The sequence below is a fragment of the Aquila chrysaetos genome, chromosome 24, assembly GCF_900496995.4.
Source record: "Aquila chrysaetos chrysaetos chromosome 24, bAquChr1.4, whole genome shotgun sequence".
NCBI classification, from domain to species: domain Eukaryota; kingdom Metazoa; phylum Chordata; class Aves; order Accipitriformes; family Accipitridae; genus Aquila; species Aquila chrysaetos.
Genome location: NC_044027.1, coordinates 2703320 through 2717217, shown reverse-complemented (window position 1 = coordinate 2717217; position 13898 = coordinate 2703320). Strand labels below are relative to the sequence as shown.

The 13898-nt window shown below is 41.5% G+C and overlaps 1 protein-coding gene across 2 annotated transcripts; it reads right to left on the bottom strand.

The window, feature by feature from the left end:
• Positions 1-865: 865 nt before the first annotated feature.
• On the bottom strand, positions 866-13539 carry PM20D1 (peptidase M20 domain containing 1). 2 transcript variants are annotated; one of them, XM_030000246.2, is made up of 13 exons: positions 13314-13539; positions 11808-11894; positions 10973-11205; positions 9448-9534; positions 8514-8647; positions 7952-8071; positions 7099-7174; positions 6804-6865; positions 6478-6556; positions 5312-5383; positions 4247-4415; positions 3434-3533; positions 866-2605 (listed from the first exon to the last, which is right to left on the bottom strand). In XM_030000246.2, exons 1-13 carry the CDS (start codon positions 13522-13524, stop codon positions 2476-2478), a joined length of 1560 nt encoding a protein of 519 aa, XP_029856106.1. In that variant the 5' UTR covers positions 13525-13539; the 3' UTR covers positions 866-2475. The 2 variants fall into 2 exon arrangements, with proteins under 2 accessions (XP_029856106.1, XP_040975794.1); XM_041119860.1 differs by lacking the exon at positions 13314-13539 and adding an exon at positions 11333-11688.
• Between the last annotated feature and the right edge of the window lie 359 nt (positions 13540-13898).

The following is a 13898-nucleotide window of genomic DNA, read 5'->3' as shown; positions in this document are numbered from 1 at the left end:
GTTGAGACTGGAAGGGATCTCAGGACATCATCTAATCTTTACACCCAGGATGCTGTTGGGCTTCTTTGCCTCCAGGGCACGTTACTGGCTCGTGTTCAACAACGACACGAAGGACCTCTCTGACCTTCTCTGCAAAGCTGCCTTTCAGCCACCCAGCATGGGGTTATCCCTCTCCAGGTGCAGGACTTTGCACTTCCCTTTGGTGAACTTCATGAGTCCTGTTTTCCCATTTCTCCAGCCCATCAAGGTCTCTCTGAATGGCAGCACAACCACTGGGTGAGTCAACCATTCCTCCCAGTTTTGCATCATCTGCAAATTTGCTGAGGATGCACTGTCCTATCACCCAGGTCATTAATGAAGATGTTAAACAATATGGACCCCATACTGCCATAGTCAAAGTGAAGGCTTTAGACTCAGTCGTCTTTATAGAGATTTGCCAGAGAAAAAACAAACAAAACTTTCCTCCACCTCCCACTCCCGGGAATGTATTTTATTCTGTGCTGTATCCTGACACATCACTTTTGCTGTGTCTGCAACAGGAGTTTGCAAGAGGAATGACACCTTCACAAAAGAGCCATAGACATGCGGCTAAACAAATTAATGACGTTAGGGCACACAGACAAAAAGCAATAAACCGTAAAAGATGCAAGCTATTTACTACCCAGCAATACACAAACAGAGTTAGCTAATTTTGTATAGAAAGGGGAGCACCAGGGAGGGTGCAAAGATTAAAGCAGGCAGGAAAATATGTGGATTTGTTTTGATGGAAACTTTATGACTTGCTCTAGTGTAGAATCAGGTGTGGAAGTGACTTCACTGCAATTATACAGTTACATAAAAAGACTAAATAATAATCAGAAAAGAATCTGCATGCCTTGTTTTATTAGATGAAAATGCTGATCTGGTTTCAATTATTTAGTAGATTGATACAGTTTTAGCCCACTGGCCATACTGATAAGATCAGACTGCAAATAAATAAAGAGAATGGTGAACGGAAAGAATAGGAATCACAGTTCCATCGCTGTTTTTCTGGATACGTTTCAGGATATTTCCTGTACATTCCAGTACATTTTACAATATGAATTTAGAGCAGAACAACTACCCATTCCAGTGTATAATTCAAACTCTGAAAGAGACACACATCTCTGCAACAGTGCAATAGGAGGAGTTGCACTAGTACGTGCAGCACAGTCTGCATGTCAGTATAACAAAGCAGCTTTCACCCAGTTTTTACTTTGGCTAACATCTGGTTCTTGACTCTTTCTTTCTTTAACTAATAACAGTAAACCCAAGTAAAGAGACTATCAAGGCCAAAAGAATGCTTAACCCTTTAGTGCTAACAAAGATAGGCATGCTAGTGCAAGAAGTGCAAGATGAAATAGAATCAACATCCATGGCCTGTCTACACTAGGATTCCCAAAGAGCTGAGTCAACAGAAGTGCTGCAGTAAAGTGAAAACTGCTTGCATAGGCAGTGAAGGAACAAAGACTCTCTTGCTCCCACTGAACTGGAAGAAACTGAATGGCTTTGCCATCTTTCATAATCAAGTTCTCAGAGAAGCAAAAGAGAAACATCCACTACAGAAACTGATTCAGTGAAAAGAGAATATATATGAGCAGACAACACTGATTTAGTTTCTTATTTAAAGCTGCAATTCCTTATTCTGACACCCAGCTGCACAACATACCCTGGGCCATACCTAAGATTGAGAAAGGGGAAAAAGAAAAAAGTCACTGAGAAGACAGGAGGAAAAGTTTTCAGCACCTCTGATATCAGGGCAACATCAGTTAAAGCAATATAGCTAGAACTTCTGGAGCTCAGTATTTTAAGAGAGAGTCAGAAATCAGTGCATATATGGGAGAACTTAGCGGTATCAAGTTAACACTGACACTGGTTGAGAGCACCGTTGATGCCGGTTGAGAGCATCACCTGGGGAAGAAGCCCATACCAAGCAGCAGTGCAACAAACTCTTAGTGTAACTCTACCAATTACACGAAACCTATGCTCTGTCACGAGCCTTTCACGTGAGCTTTTGACAGAGACATCATTTGTGAAAAATCAATTAACTGTATAAAATGAGTTTGTCAAAAGCACACATAGGAAGATTCACCTCTTTTACTGATAGGTGAGTGACTGATGATTATAGCTTAGATTTTTAAGTGCCTACCAATTTCAAAGGCTTAAAGAAAGCACTGAAAGAATTAATACCATCAGATTAATGGCTGCATATCAGACCAGAGAAGAACAGAAATTAGGGTCATTTGTTGTATTTTGCCCAGTTTCTTATCACTTTCCAGCAAACAGTACATTTGCCTAAAGCAGCAACCAGCAGTTTTTCCATCTGTACATAAACGACAATATACAAAACCCAAATTCCAGACGCAGCTCAATATGCAACACACAACTGAGTCTTATGGCCCAGACCCCTGCTATCCCAGAGTCCACCTTAGTAGCTGGTTGTCTCTGGTGTGTTTCTCACAGCTCGTGGGAGTTTGCGTGAGGGTCCGGAAGCTTGTCAGTATCACAGTTCTTTATCAGCTGAAAGAGGAACTCGACCTGTTTCTCATAATTCTCAACTGAGATTCTCTCATTCAACCCATGGATCCTGGAAGAAAAAGAAGAATGTTTTTCATTCCAGTGTGCATTTGTGACCCACCTGCATATACCCAGCACCTTACTTGCCTGTTCACTTCATAAAGCAATGCACAACATAAAAATATAGCAATATACAACAAATACTGTACTGTAACTGCAATGTCTGTTCCTTAGGCCAACCAAATTTAATGATCTAAGGCTTAGAGCACAACAACTAAGTCCATGGTGTATGTGGAAAAGAAAAAACAGTATTCCAGCTCTCTGCCCATTTCTTGGCCATTTATGTCACTGTCCTGTACAGTTACAAGAACACTCTACTCCTGTATCATCTGCACCTCAATAAAATGACAAATCAAGTACATGCTAAATAAACAAACAGTCCCTTGCATGATGATGTTCTTTGTTATCACTGCTCCAGGAAACCTAACTGCCAGCTTTAAGGAGCAAATAAATTCAGAGGGGCATGTGTCCAAACATACGGATAAATCTCTTAAACAAGGCCAACCACCAGAACACCACCTTTCACACTGCTGCACTATATAAAGGATCCAGTTAGCTTCACAGCATTGGTGTACTACCGAATGGGACACCTAAATGAGGTCTTGTATGCATTTGAAGTAAAGAAGGGTAAGGGCTAACACTCTCCCAGTGTAATTACCATCCCCTATTTGTGCAGCACCCAAATCTGCAGGAAATGGGTGGCCTAACAGAATGTGAGGCAACACCACCACCACGCCAAGGTATACAAGGTTGGGTTTCCTTCTTCTGCCTAACGCATATCGATTTTCTCTTTGTCCCCACCCCAAAAAGCTGCCCACATGCAGCCAGAATACAGTACCTGGGAAGATCATCTGATTTCAAGAGCAGTGGGTTAAATCGATAAATGGCATTTGTGACGTTAGTGAAATGCCTGCTGTCTGTGTTTCCAATACATGTGCCTGGAAAACAAACCTCAGGTTTACTTTGCATGAAAGCAGCAATTTAATGACCCACACTTTTCCCAGGAGAAAGGAAAGGCATCTGATAACAGTTCTATATAACCTCTAGCTACAACAAAAGCAAAATCACTGGAAACAGTTTATTGGTACATCCTGGAAGAACATTCTCTCTATGAACAGGAGGAGCTGAACATACAATTCAATCATTCTAAGAACAGCCATGATACTCAGCCTCCACAAAAGTTTAACCTTAAAACTGCAGTCCAACAAACAGTACAGAACTAAGAAGGAGCTGCGAGAAAGGGAAGGGGCTGGGATCATAAGGAACAATACAGAAAAGCAGCAATGGCTTTGCCAGCTATGAAAACAATAAAAGAAGAGCTAAAGCAAGAAGACCTCCTACTCTCCCTCACAATTCCTTTCTTCCCTGAAGAGATTCCTTTGTATGTGCAAAGAGTCAAATTCAAGGCTCATTGTTTCTGTCAGTTTCCTGTTTGCTTTTTTACTTCCACTACTAAAAAACAACATTAAAACTTTTAAAACATAAAGAGGGAATGGAATAAAAAGAGGAAAAAACAGCTGTTTCCAGCAGTTAACAGCTGGGGTGGAGAAGTACACAGAAAATGGAAACAAGTCAATATTGGGGGATGGGGGAGAGAAAAGCAGGGCGGAAGCTGGAGAGGAAACAATAATCATCATGTGCTTGCTGTTACCTGGGACTACACTGTCAACATCTGGGAAAGTATCCAGAATGGTTCTTTGAAAAATATGGACTCCAAATGTCTGGTCATCCCAAGGACTGATGGGGAGTGGGTCAAAGGCCTCTACTACATCAATCTTCACTCTGTCATCAGCAGCTGTGTTTCTAACTATCTCTAGTACCTATGGGTAAAACACAGAGATTAAATAAGCAAAAAAAAAAAAAAAAAAAAAAAAAAAAAAAAAAAGAAGAGAGAGCACATCCCTTCTAGATATCAGCAAATGTTCCACTTTCCAGAAAACATTTGTCCATGATCTACCAACTGTGGCTGCAAACACAGATGGATACTTAGGACTGAAACGGTGTGGCAGTCTCTCTTCCTCTTACTCAGTGGATGGCTGATACTTAAGCTAATTTTTTTAACCCCAGTGCAATCAGATGCACATCACTGTCTCAAGGTATTCCTGAACTGCTTCAGTCCTGAAAGGCAGGTGGTTAACCTGCTCCTACTTGGCAGTTAGGTCATCCAAGTAAATAATCCAGAAAAAGCTTCCAGAGAGGCAAACTTTCAGCAAAGCCTTGGGAAGGAAACATATTATTTACTGACAATGTTTCACAGCTGTCCTTGGCTGGACAGGCATGTATGTCGTACCTACTGAAGCGTGCAAGATTCCCATATTCTCACAGGTCACAAACCTTAACGCTTCCATTCCATAATCACATACGGTCCATGTGCTCTTTGGCACAAAAAGACTTCTGAAATCTGCTCGATGCAACTGCAAGGCATGCTTGCAAGTTTGGTCTGCCTCTTGCTCTGCTCCACATTCAAGAAGCCATAGTAAACAATGCACTTTGCAATCCATCTCAAAGGAGGAGAAAAGACCTTAGATAAGCTGTGTTTCTGACAGTCTCCATAAAAGAGCAATTCCCAAATCATCCCCTTCTACTGCTTGTATGAATACAGGGAGAGACGAAAAGAGTATTCTTACAGAACAGATCTGCTGCCACAAATGGCCCAGTGCCACTCTGCTCAGAAAGAGATGGAGAACAGCCTCGCATCTGGGGGTACAGTAAGTACCTCAGTGGCCTTCTCTGCAGAGTGGATCCGGAAGTTCACGGTTGCTTTTGCAGAAGATGGGATGACATTGATCTAGAAAAAATGAAGGACCAAAATTTAAAAGGAAGTTAAAAACAGATTAAAATGCCAACTGAAAACTCAGAAACTGCTCAAACAACTCCAGGCCTCAGACTAATGCTTCACCATTTCCACTAAGTGTGATATCTCTTTCTGTACTCTGTGTCAAAATACCATAAATCTCATCTATAATGCAGATAACTACACAAAGAAATGGTCATCAATTCAACAAAAATGAAGTTAGCTGTTATATAGAAGTTTTCTTCTTAAGATAAGCCCTCTCCCTTCAGAAACTTTATATTGACAAACTCTGAAAGTTTGTTGTTTTTTTAAGCAATATTTTTACCTCATTGTCATATTACTTTTCCCCAAGTATGTAAGTCACTTAACAAATGATGTTACTGAACACACGTAACTCTTCTTTTCTACAGAATGAGTATTTATAATTTTGTTAAACAAAAAAGGTATCTTTAGAAAAAAAAACAAGAAACCAGGGTGTCACTTCTCTCCTGGCCACTCAGTGTCACTGTTCAGCCACTGCATCTTGTTTTCTTGTCCAGTGATGCTTTTCAGTAACAGATTTTTTTCAGGGACACACCAAACAGTTGTTTATTTTCCAGGGCTACAATATTTTTGGATAGCTACACCTCCTTATCAAGGCAAGATCCAGCTGTATCAGCCAGAACCTGTTATCTCTCAGTCCAAGGTGCACACTAATGTTACTTGAATGAAGGTAAACGCCAGACTTGTGCTCACAAACACAAGACCCCATCTGGGCTAGGGAACTGTTTACAAATGTGACAGTTTCAAATACTGTCATTGATACTTTGTATGATTACACAGAAAACTCTCTCTCTTGTCCATCCTAAAATATAAACAATCTTAACACTGGTTTACAGAGATCTTTTTGTGACAGAGATCAGATACTTCTGAAAGACTTCAACTGTAGCTAAACCCAAAATCTAAAGTAAAAATGAGACTGGTGGTGACACCACACAGGGTCTAACACCAGGGCCTGTACTCATCTCATAACTGGATATAAATAGGTGGAAAGCAAACATCCTAATTGTCTCATCGTACTACATGGAGAAAAATCAAAATGAAGCTACCTTGATTCCTGCATTAAACATTGTGACTGCTGTAGTAGTTCGAATCAAGGCATTGGTGGAAGGTTTCCAGGCAAGAACTCTGAAAAAAAAAAAAAAAATTTTCAAAAATAGTAATATTGATAAAACATAAGCACCACAATTACATAGGCAATAAGCTGAATGATGGCCTATTCAATTAACAAAGTGGTTATTAATGGTAAAGCACTGACATTGTCTAAACTATGAAATGGTATAACTGATTTCCTGGGAAGACTAGAAATGGCTAGTGGTCTTCATCTTTTAAGGGCGAGAGGCTGGGAATGGTCATCAAGGATATATTTTCTTACCTGCTGACAATAGGTGAAAACAGCCATAGATTGCTCATGATGAGATTGAGAGGAAACCTGAACTAAGTGGAAGAAACAAAACCACAAATCAGAAAGTTCCTAGTTTTTAAGAAGACAGTGTAGTCACTTGGCTATGGTTGAAACAATTCCAGCAGAAACAGTTAACTGGGAGAAAGGCCAGCTCAAGTCTTCTCCTTTCCAGGAACTACGTAACTATGCTCTAAATTCATATGCTGGGTTACTCTTCACTTACTAATATGAAAATCTGAGAATGAAATCATAGTTCTTTCCTCACCTCTGATGCAAGGTGCTCCACAGTCATGAGTTCTGGTCCATGGCCAAACAGATTGCGCAAGGGATTCTGCTCCAGTCTACAGCAAAGCAATCAACACTTGAAATTTAAAAAATCTCTGACTATTATTGCTCCAGAAGGTTGATAGGAATTTGATTTCTGAAATGTATCCATGTATTTGAGATGCAATCACACTTTCCTCTCCTGGTAAGTATATCTGTGAGCACACCTCCACGACAGATTTCTGAGCATTCCAGTCACATGCAAAGGCTTTCTTTCAAGAACAGCTGAAAAAATCCAAAAGCCTGACTCTTGTAAAGAATACATGGAAATCTAGAAAAATATCACACCAAATTCCATCATATCTGGACATATTAAGTTTTTCTAAAATATGTACTTATTAGCCAATTTTATACCTACACAGAGAGGTAATGAAGATTTACCCAGTCACATTCTGACTTTACACCATGTTTACTGGCTTGGATAATTACCAGCTAGAGGTAGCAGGTATGTGCAGGAATAAATTCCAGAGAAATTCTGCAACCCAATCAAAGCAATCTCTATCACTACAAAGTAAATTATGGTAGACATAATGACGCAGCAATTGTCTTGGTTGTAAACAATCAACTGACACTAGGAACAGTTGAAGTGAAAAGACACTTCAGACACTTGGCAATTGTCCCGTTGCTGGGGATTGCATTTCTGCCCTTCAAAGTGAGCTACAAATTTCAATTTCAAATATATAAAGGGAATTGCAAAATACTATAAATACAAATATTAAAAAAGAAAGTCACGTATCAGTGACTTAGGAGTCTGCTTGACTGTCTTTGACGTCAGACAATAGCGAAGCTCTCACCTGGACATCGCTGCTGCAAGAATGCCAATACTTGTCTCCTTAGGAGGAAAGGATGAATGTCCTGGCTCTTTTTCCACAGTGAAGTTCAGTGTTAATGAACCCTTTTCTGTGACAGCAATTCTGTTCAATGATAAATAAGTACAACATTAATGCAACTCCAAACACATGCACAGACTATAGGTAAAACGAACTACTCTGCCTATTTTTAGTATCATAAAAAACACCAGAGAAGCAGCAACAACAAATCCTTAACACAATCTTTAGATGTTTGGAGTACTGATGTCTTGGCTGCTTCTCCAGTGAGCAGACTCTACAGCATAAAATTAACATGCTTGCACTGGCTAAGTGGAACATTCTGCTTTTGTCAGCACAGCTGTGATGGACGACAAGCAAATGCTGAAGGTCCTTTGCTTGCACTTTGCACCACCGCTGTAGCTTTAGCAACATGAACACTGCCACATGCCTTGAAAACATATTTTACTGACATTAGCAAGGTCATTTCCCACAAATTAATTACTGAAAATGGATCACTTTCATCATGGTCAATTGCGTTCTCTCTTACACAGCTACTGGCTTCTTCACGCCTGCAATGATGCCATCTAGTATTGCGCTTCCCTCATCTAGTAAGAAGGAGAGCTTCACTCCTCTAGCTTCCAACAGAGCTGCAATCTTCATTGCTCCCTTCCGACCAAACACCTGTGAGAATCCAGAGGAACCGATCAGATTAAGCTATGCCATTGGGAAGAATTCTGGAAAACATCTTGCTGTTGACAGTGATCAGTGCTACAGTACAAAGAATGCAAGAAATCCCCTAATCAACAGCTCTAGAGCACCCTGTCAATAAAAGATTCTTCCTAGCAAAATTCATTGGAGATCGTTAACAGCCTAGTAGCAGATGAATTTATATCCACACTGAGGAATGCTCTCATTCACAAGTCACTGAACGTTACTTTGAAACCTACTAGGTCTTGGACACAATGGTATCTCAGAGCTTTAAGCTCCACAGATTAGTCATTTTAAAGAGGTATTAATTTTAACTATTAACAATTCTTTGTCTTTATATTTTGATAATTAATAAACAAAACCACCTCATCTGTCTTTGTACCTTTTACTAGTGAGCATACCCACAACAGAAGTGGAACATTTTTGTTAGCTCTTCCTGATCATTTGGAACACCTGTGTAAACCTTAAGCCAGGTTTTCATGTACTATACTCCAAAACGCAACTCCTGCTGCACCTTCCATGCAGAAAAGAATTTGAACTAACATTCTACTGTGTTCTTTTCCCTTTGCTCATCACACCAAACCCTTTGTCAATGTCAATTAAAGCCAAACAATCAATATATAACTATCACCACGTGCCTGACACAGTATCTACCCACATAACCAAGAAAAACAGGAAAGACTTTCTAGCTAAACAATGTTTAAAAATTAAGCCTTGCTACATACACGAACAACGCAAGCAACTCATTATTTCGATGAAATGAAAGAAAATACCTCTTCATCATGTCCAATACCAACATAGAAAGATCTGCGTGGTCTGTAATGTCTTCTCAGCAAAAATTCTAGAGCTTGCAGAATACCCTGCAGAAAAAAAAAGCAGAATGTATTGTACTACTATTGTGTGTTAGTAAGAAGAATAAATGTAAAAGAATGCAATGTAACGTAAAAGAAATATGATGCATCCACAGCCTTTAAGGAGACTTTGTCCTGTTCACAGTTGAGCTTTTATTTCTACAGCTCCTGCTGATGATACTCGTATTCTCTGGAAAACACGCTGCAGTTTTTTTTGATCAATAATGCTTAAGACTTAGTGTGCTACACAGTGTCAGTGTACATACACAAAATACAGTATAGGCTTGTTCTTGCTACTGATGAAGTCAGTGACAAACTGCACAGGAAGCACAACAGTTATAATTATCCAAGGAATTCACTGTTCCTTTAAACTGCCTATCCTACACACAGTTTGGCTCTGACTTGAGCTACCAAATCCATTTATTTTAATGAGCAGTATATTTTGTACAAAAAATGCTAAGATGACAGAAACAGAAGAATGAGAAACTTAATCTGAAGAATGAGAAATGAAATCTACCATTTGCTATATTATTCCATCTCACCTGTTTTTTCAATTTAAGCTAGTTAATTTTTTACATTAGGAGAAATTGTATCGCTTCTACCTTGTCAGCACCCATTTTTGCAGTGTTCACTGAAATTGCTGATTTTTATTTTCCATTTGTGGAGTTACTTGTGCAGTTCACAGTAGAAGGAAGCACCAAAACAAAGTTCTAAGTTGCAAGGCTTTGAGATTGATGATTAAACAACCTGAAGAAACTTTATAGGAGTATGGCCTATGCCACAATAAGCAGTCACAGCATCTATGACACTGGTTTGCTAAACAGCTGTTTAAATTTAAATACAGGGCTGTCATGGAAGTAATCTTTGCAAGTCACAAAGGACTATTTTCCTTATTAATTTTTCCACCAACCTTTTCCCAAATAAGAAATCCTTCACAGATCAATCTTTTTTGTACTTTATTCCTCCCAAATGTACTTAGTACAACAGCTCTTTGTTCTGCCACAGACTAGATAAAAGATACAAGGTTATTTGACTGTAATATTAAATAAACGTTTATTTTGAAACTCAAGTCTTTTCAAAGGGCCAAGTTTGGCTTTGAATGCCCCTATGACACCTGGGAAAAAGTAAAAGGTCTATCCCTGATTTCAAACACAGCATTTGACATAAAATTTAAATATGTCATTTAACCAAACACATTTGCATCTGTGAATATGTTTTTCTGTATCTTCTAAGAGCTTTAATTCTGCTTTCTTCAGTGACAAAAGAACATCCGCTTCATCTCTAGGAAAAGTTGGGAGAAAACTGCAGGGCTTAGGCATTTATCACTAATATCCTGCATTTAAAGAGGGGTAAGAGAGACAATATAGTAAATTTCAAGAGAATAGATTCCTCCAATCTGCCTTTTTCAAGCTTTGTATCTCTCTGAAATATTACCAAGACGACGTACTATGGCAGAGTTTTTGTTATCCAGCGTTCCTCGTCCATAGATGAAACCTTCATGCTCTGCAGCTGAGAAAGGAGGGAAATCCCAGCCCTCTGGGGGAGCAGGCACAACATCCATGTGTGCAAGCAGCATATAGGGCATCATTTCAGGGTTAGAACCCTGAACAGTAAAGAGATGGCTGTATTTCCCAACAATTTCATGTTGAATGAACTTTGAAGAAAATACAGCCGGGAATACTGTTAAGAAAAAAATTAAAAACAAGTGAAAAAGAAAAATTAACAATAACGTCCAATTTTATCATTATACACTCCATAGAATAGTCACCTATTTAGCATCAGTGGGAGCCCTGTAAATAAGACTGACCGCAACAAATTTCCTTCAGGAAGCAGATGTGCAGCTTCGTTCTCATACTTCTACCAATCCACCTCACTTTGTATTTAAGACTTTCCTAAGCAAAACCAGGAACTGTTGTTCACCAGTGCTGCAGCTGTTTTGCAGGTAGCAATGATGGGACTGCCAAAAAAGTAGGCTGAAGCAGGGGTAGTCCTCCTTTTTTTTTTTTTTTTTTTTAATGGCAAAGTCATTTAACCAGCTTGAGGACCAAAAACCACCACTGTAAAAAGACATTGGAACCTTGTCTGTTCTAGCTTTGGCCATTGCTACACCAAAGTACACTGTTGCAGAGGTGACTTATGTATGCCACTTTTGCCAGTCCTTTCCTGAGGAAAAAACAAAATAAAAATCTGTTCCATTACACTCAAGAACCATATATTATCTTTAATTTGTTTACGAAAATAAAACTGAGCAGCAGAGATTGCTAAGAATGAAAGTTCAGTACCTTCCTGAATGTAATTCCCAAATTCTGCCATGGCAGTTGTATTAAAGTCCTCTGGAGATACGGAAACAGTTGGGATTTTAATAGCACCTTCAATGAAATACAAAACAGAAATCATTCGACACTGCAATCAGTCAAACAATACTTGAATTGCATTTCAAAAGGGAAAGTATTTATGTTCCTGAATATTTTCCAGGCTTTAAAGATTATTTCACAGATAGCAAGAGCTGCCACTATCCAAAAAGACTGATGTACTCCAGCTGAGCTGTGCGCATGCAGCACACCGGTATTTCTTCCCAGTTTCAGCCAAGGTATTCCTCTAGATACTTCAACTCCATTTTTAAGCCTAAAGTGTTGAATGATATTGTTAGAAATGCTACTGTCCAGAAGGAGCTGCATTTTGCTCGGGTGACCTGATTCCTCATAGTCATAAACTTCTGGCAGCTAAGCAGGGAGCTTAGTTGGCAGTTCAAGGTTCTTTTTCAATAGTAAGTCAAGGTTGTGATGGCAAGATTGTTTATAACACCTTCTTTCATACTGCTCCAACCTATTAAGACATATAAACACACAGGTCTTTTGTTGGTCCTTCTAGTCTGCTCTGTCATTTAAACAGGGTCAGACAAGGCTGCTCTCCAACATCCAGCGACTGTCATGCAACACACTGGTATAACTTAGTCCCAATCACAGCTGCCTTTCCTAAGACCATCTGTCAAGTGAGGTTACAAATTCTTTTCAAGGTCGTGTTATTCAAGAAGAAACACAAAAATAAATATCTTTTGTATGCCTGCATTTTCCCATTAAAAAAGTATGTAAACAGAATTTTCTAAGCAATAAATCTTACACGCCAGCAACGTATGAGATTTACAGAACCCAACTCCTACTTGAACAGTCCAGGACTATTGCTTCATGCCAGATTGTGGTTTCCTGCAAACTGCCAACCTCATGAGATCCAAATAGCCTCAAAGGCTTCTGCATAAGACTATGTCAGAGAGCATAAACACACCCTTGTTACAGACAGGCTGCCTGCAGCGAAGCAGTGTGCAAGGTTTCAGCCAGGAAGAAAGAAAAAAGAACCTGACAATGATTTATCCAGTGGACAAAAAGACGCCTAGCAAATGCAGTCACGGGGTGCCTGGAGCATTCTGCGGGTGTGAGAGGGAAACACTGAAGAAAATCAACACAGGAAGAAAGCTGGCTTTAGGAGAACAAACAACCGGTTTCCTCCAAGGGGAAAGCACCTGAGGAAGTGTCCCTCTTCAGTGGTGTCCCCGTTCCCACCCGTGCCCCGCAGCCGGCCCCCTGACGCCGACCTCTCTCCCTGCGGAGAGGGCCGCCACAAGCCCCAGGGCGAGCTCGGGACGGCCCAGCCGCGACGCCGGGGAAACAGGGGGCCGACAACAACCCCTGACCCGGGGGCTGGAAGAGGGGCACACAGGCTGCAGGCCCCCGAGGAGGCCCGGTGCGCCGGCAGAACGGGGCCAGCCAGGGCGGCCCGCCGGGCCCCCTCACCTCGCAGCGCCTCCTTGAGCTCCAGCCTCTCGCCGGCACTGAAGGAGACGGTGCCGCCGCGCCTCGCCCACAGCCGCGGGATCGCCGGGGAGCGCAGGAGGTAAGCGCGGAGCAGCACGGCGGCCACCAGCGCCAGCAACACCGCGCACAGCCCCAGGGCCGCGGCCCACGCCGCCACCCGCCGCCGCCGCCGCCCGCTCCCGCCCGCCATCCCCGGCGGATTTCGGCCGCCGCTGCCGCCCGCCCCGCTGAGGAACGGACGGGCGTAGCCGAACGCCAATCGTCACGCACCTGCCCGAGAGGGTGGCCAATGGGCGGCTTGAGCCCGCCCCCACCGCGAGTGCTTACGGGAGTTGTAGTTCTGCGCCGAGGCCCGTTCGAAATGGCGGCGGGCGGGAGGGTGAGCGGGCGCTTCGGTTCTCTCTCTCCTCTTCGTGAAATCGCATGTTCCTTATCTCGAGGGGACGTTTAGGAGCTGTGGCGAACTGTGTCTGGTACCCACAGCAGCAAGCAATAATGGGAATGTCCCCTCACCCTGGCTTGGGCTGTGCCTGGAGCCCACTGGGAGGCCGAGAGCGCTGGGAC

Excerpts from the sequence above, each read along its gene's own strand:
- PM20D1 (XM_030000246.2), bottom strand. The coding sequence starts at position 13,524 with ATGGCGGGCGGGAGCGGGCGGCGGCGGCGGCGGGTGGCGGCGTGGGCC. Across the intron at positions 8,648-9,447 it reads GTATTGGACATGATGAAGAG|GTGTTTGGTCGGAAGGGAGC; the intron begins GTATTTTCTTTC and ends GGATTCTCACAG. Across the intron at positions 8,072-8,513 it reads GTGAAGAAGCCAGTAGCTGT|AATTGCTGTCACAGAAAAGG; the intron begins GTAAGAGAGAAC and ends ATCATTGAACAG.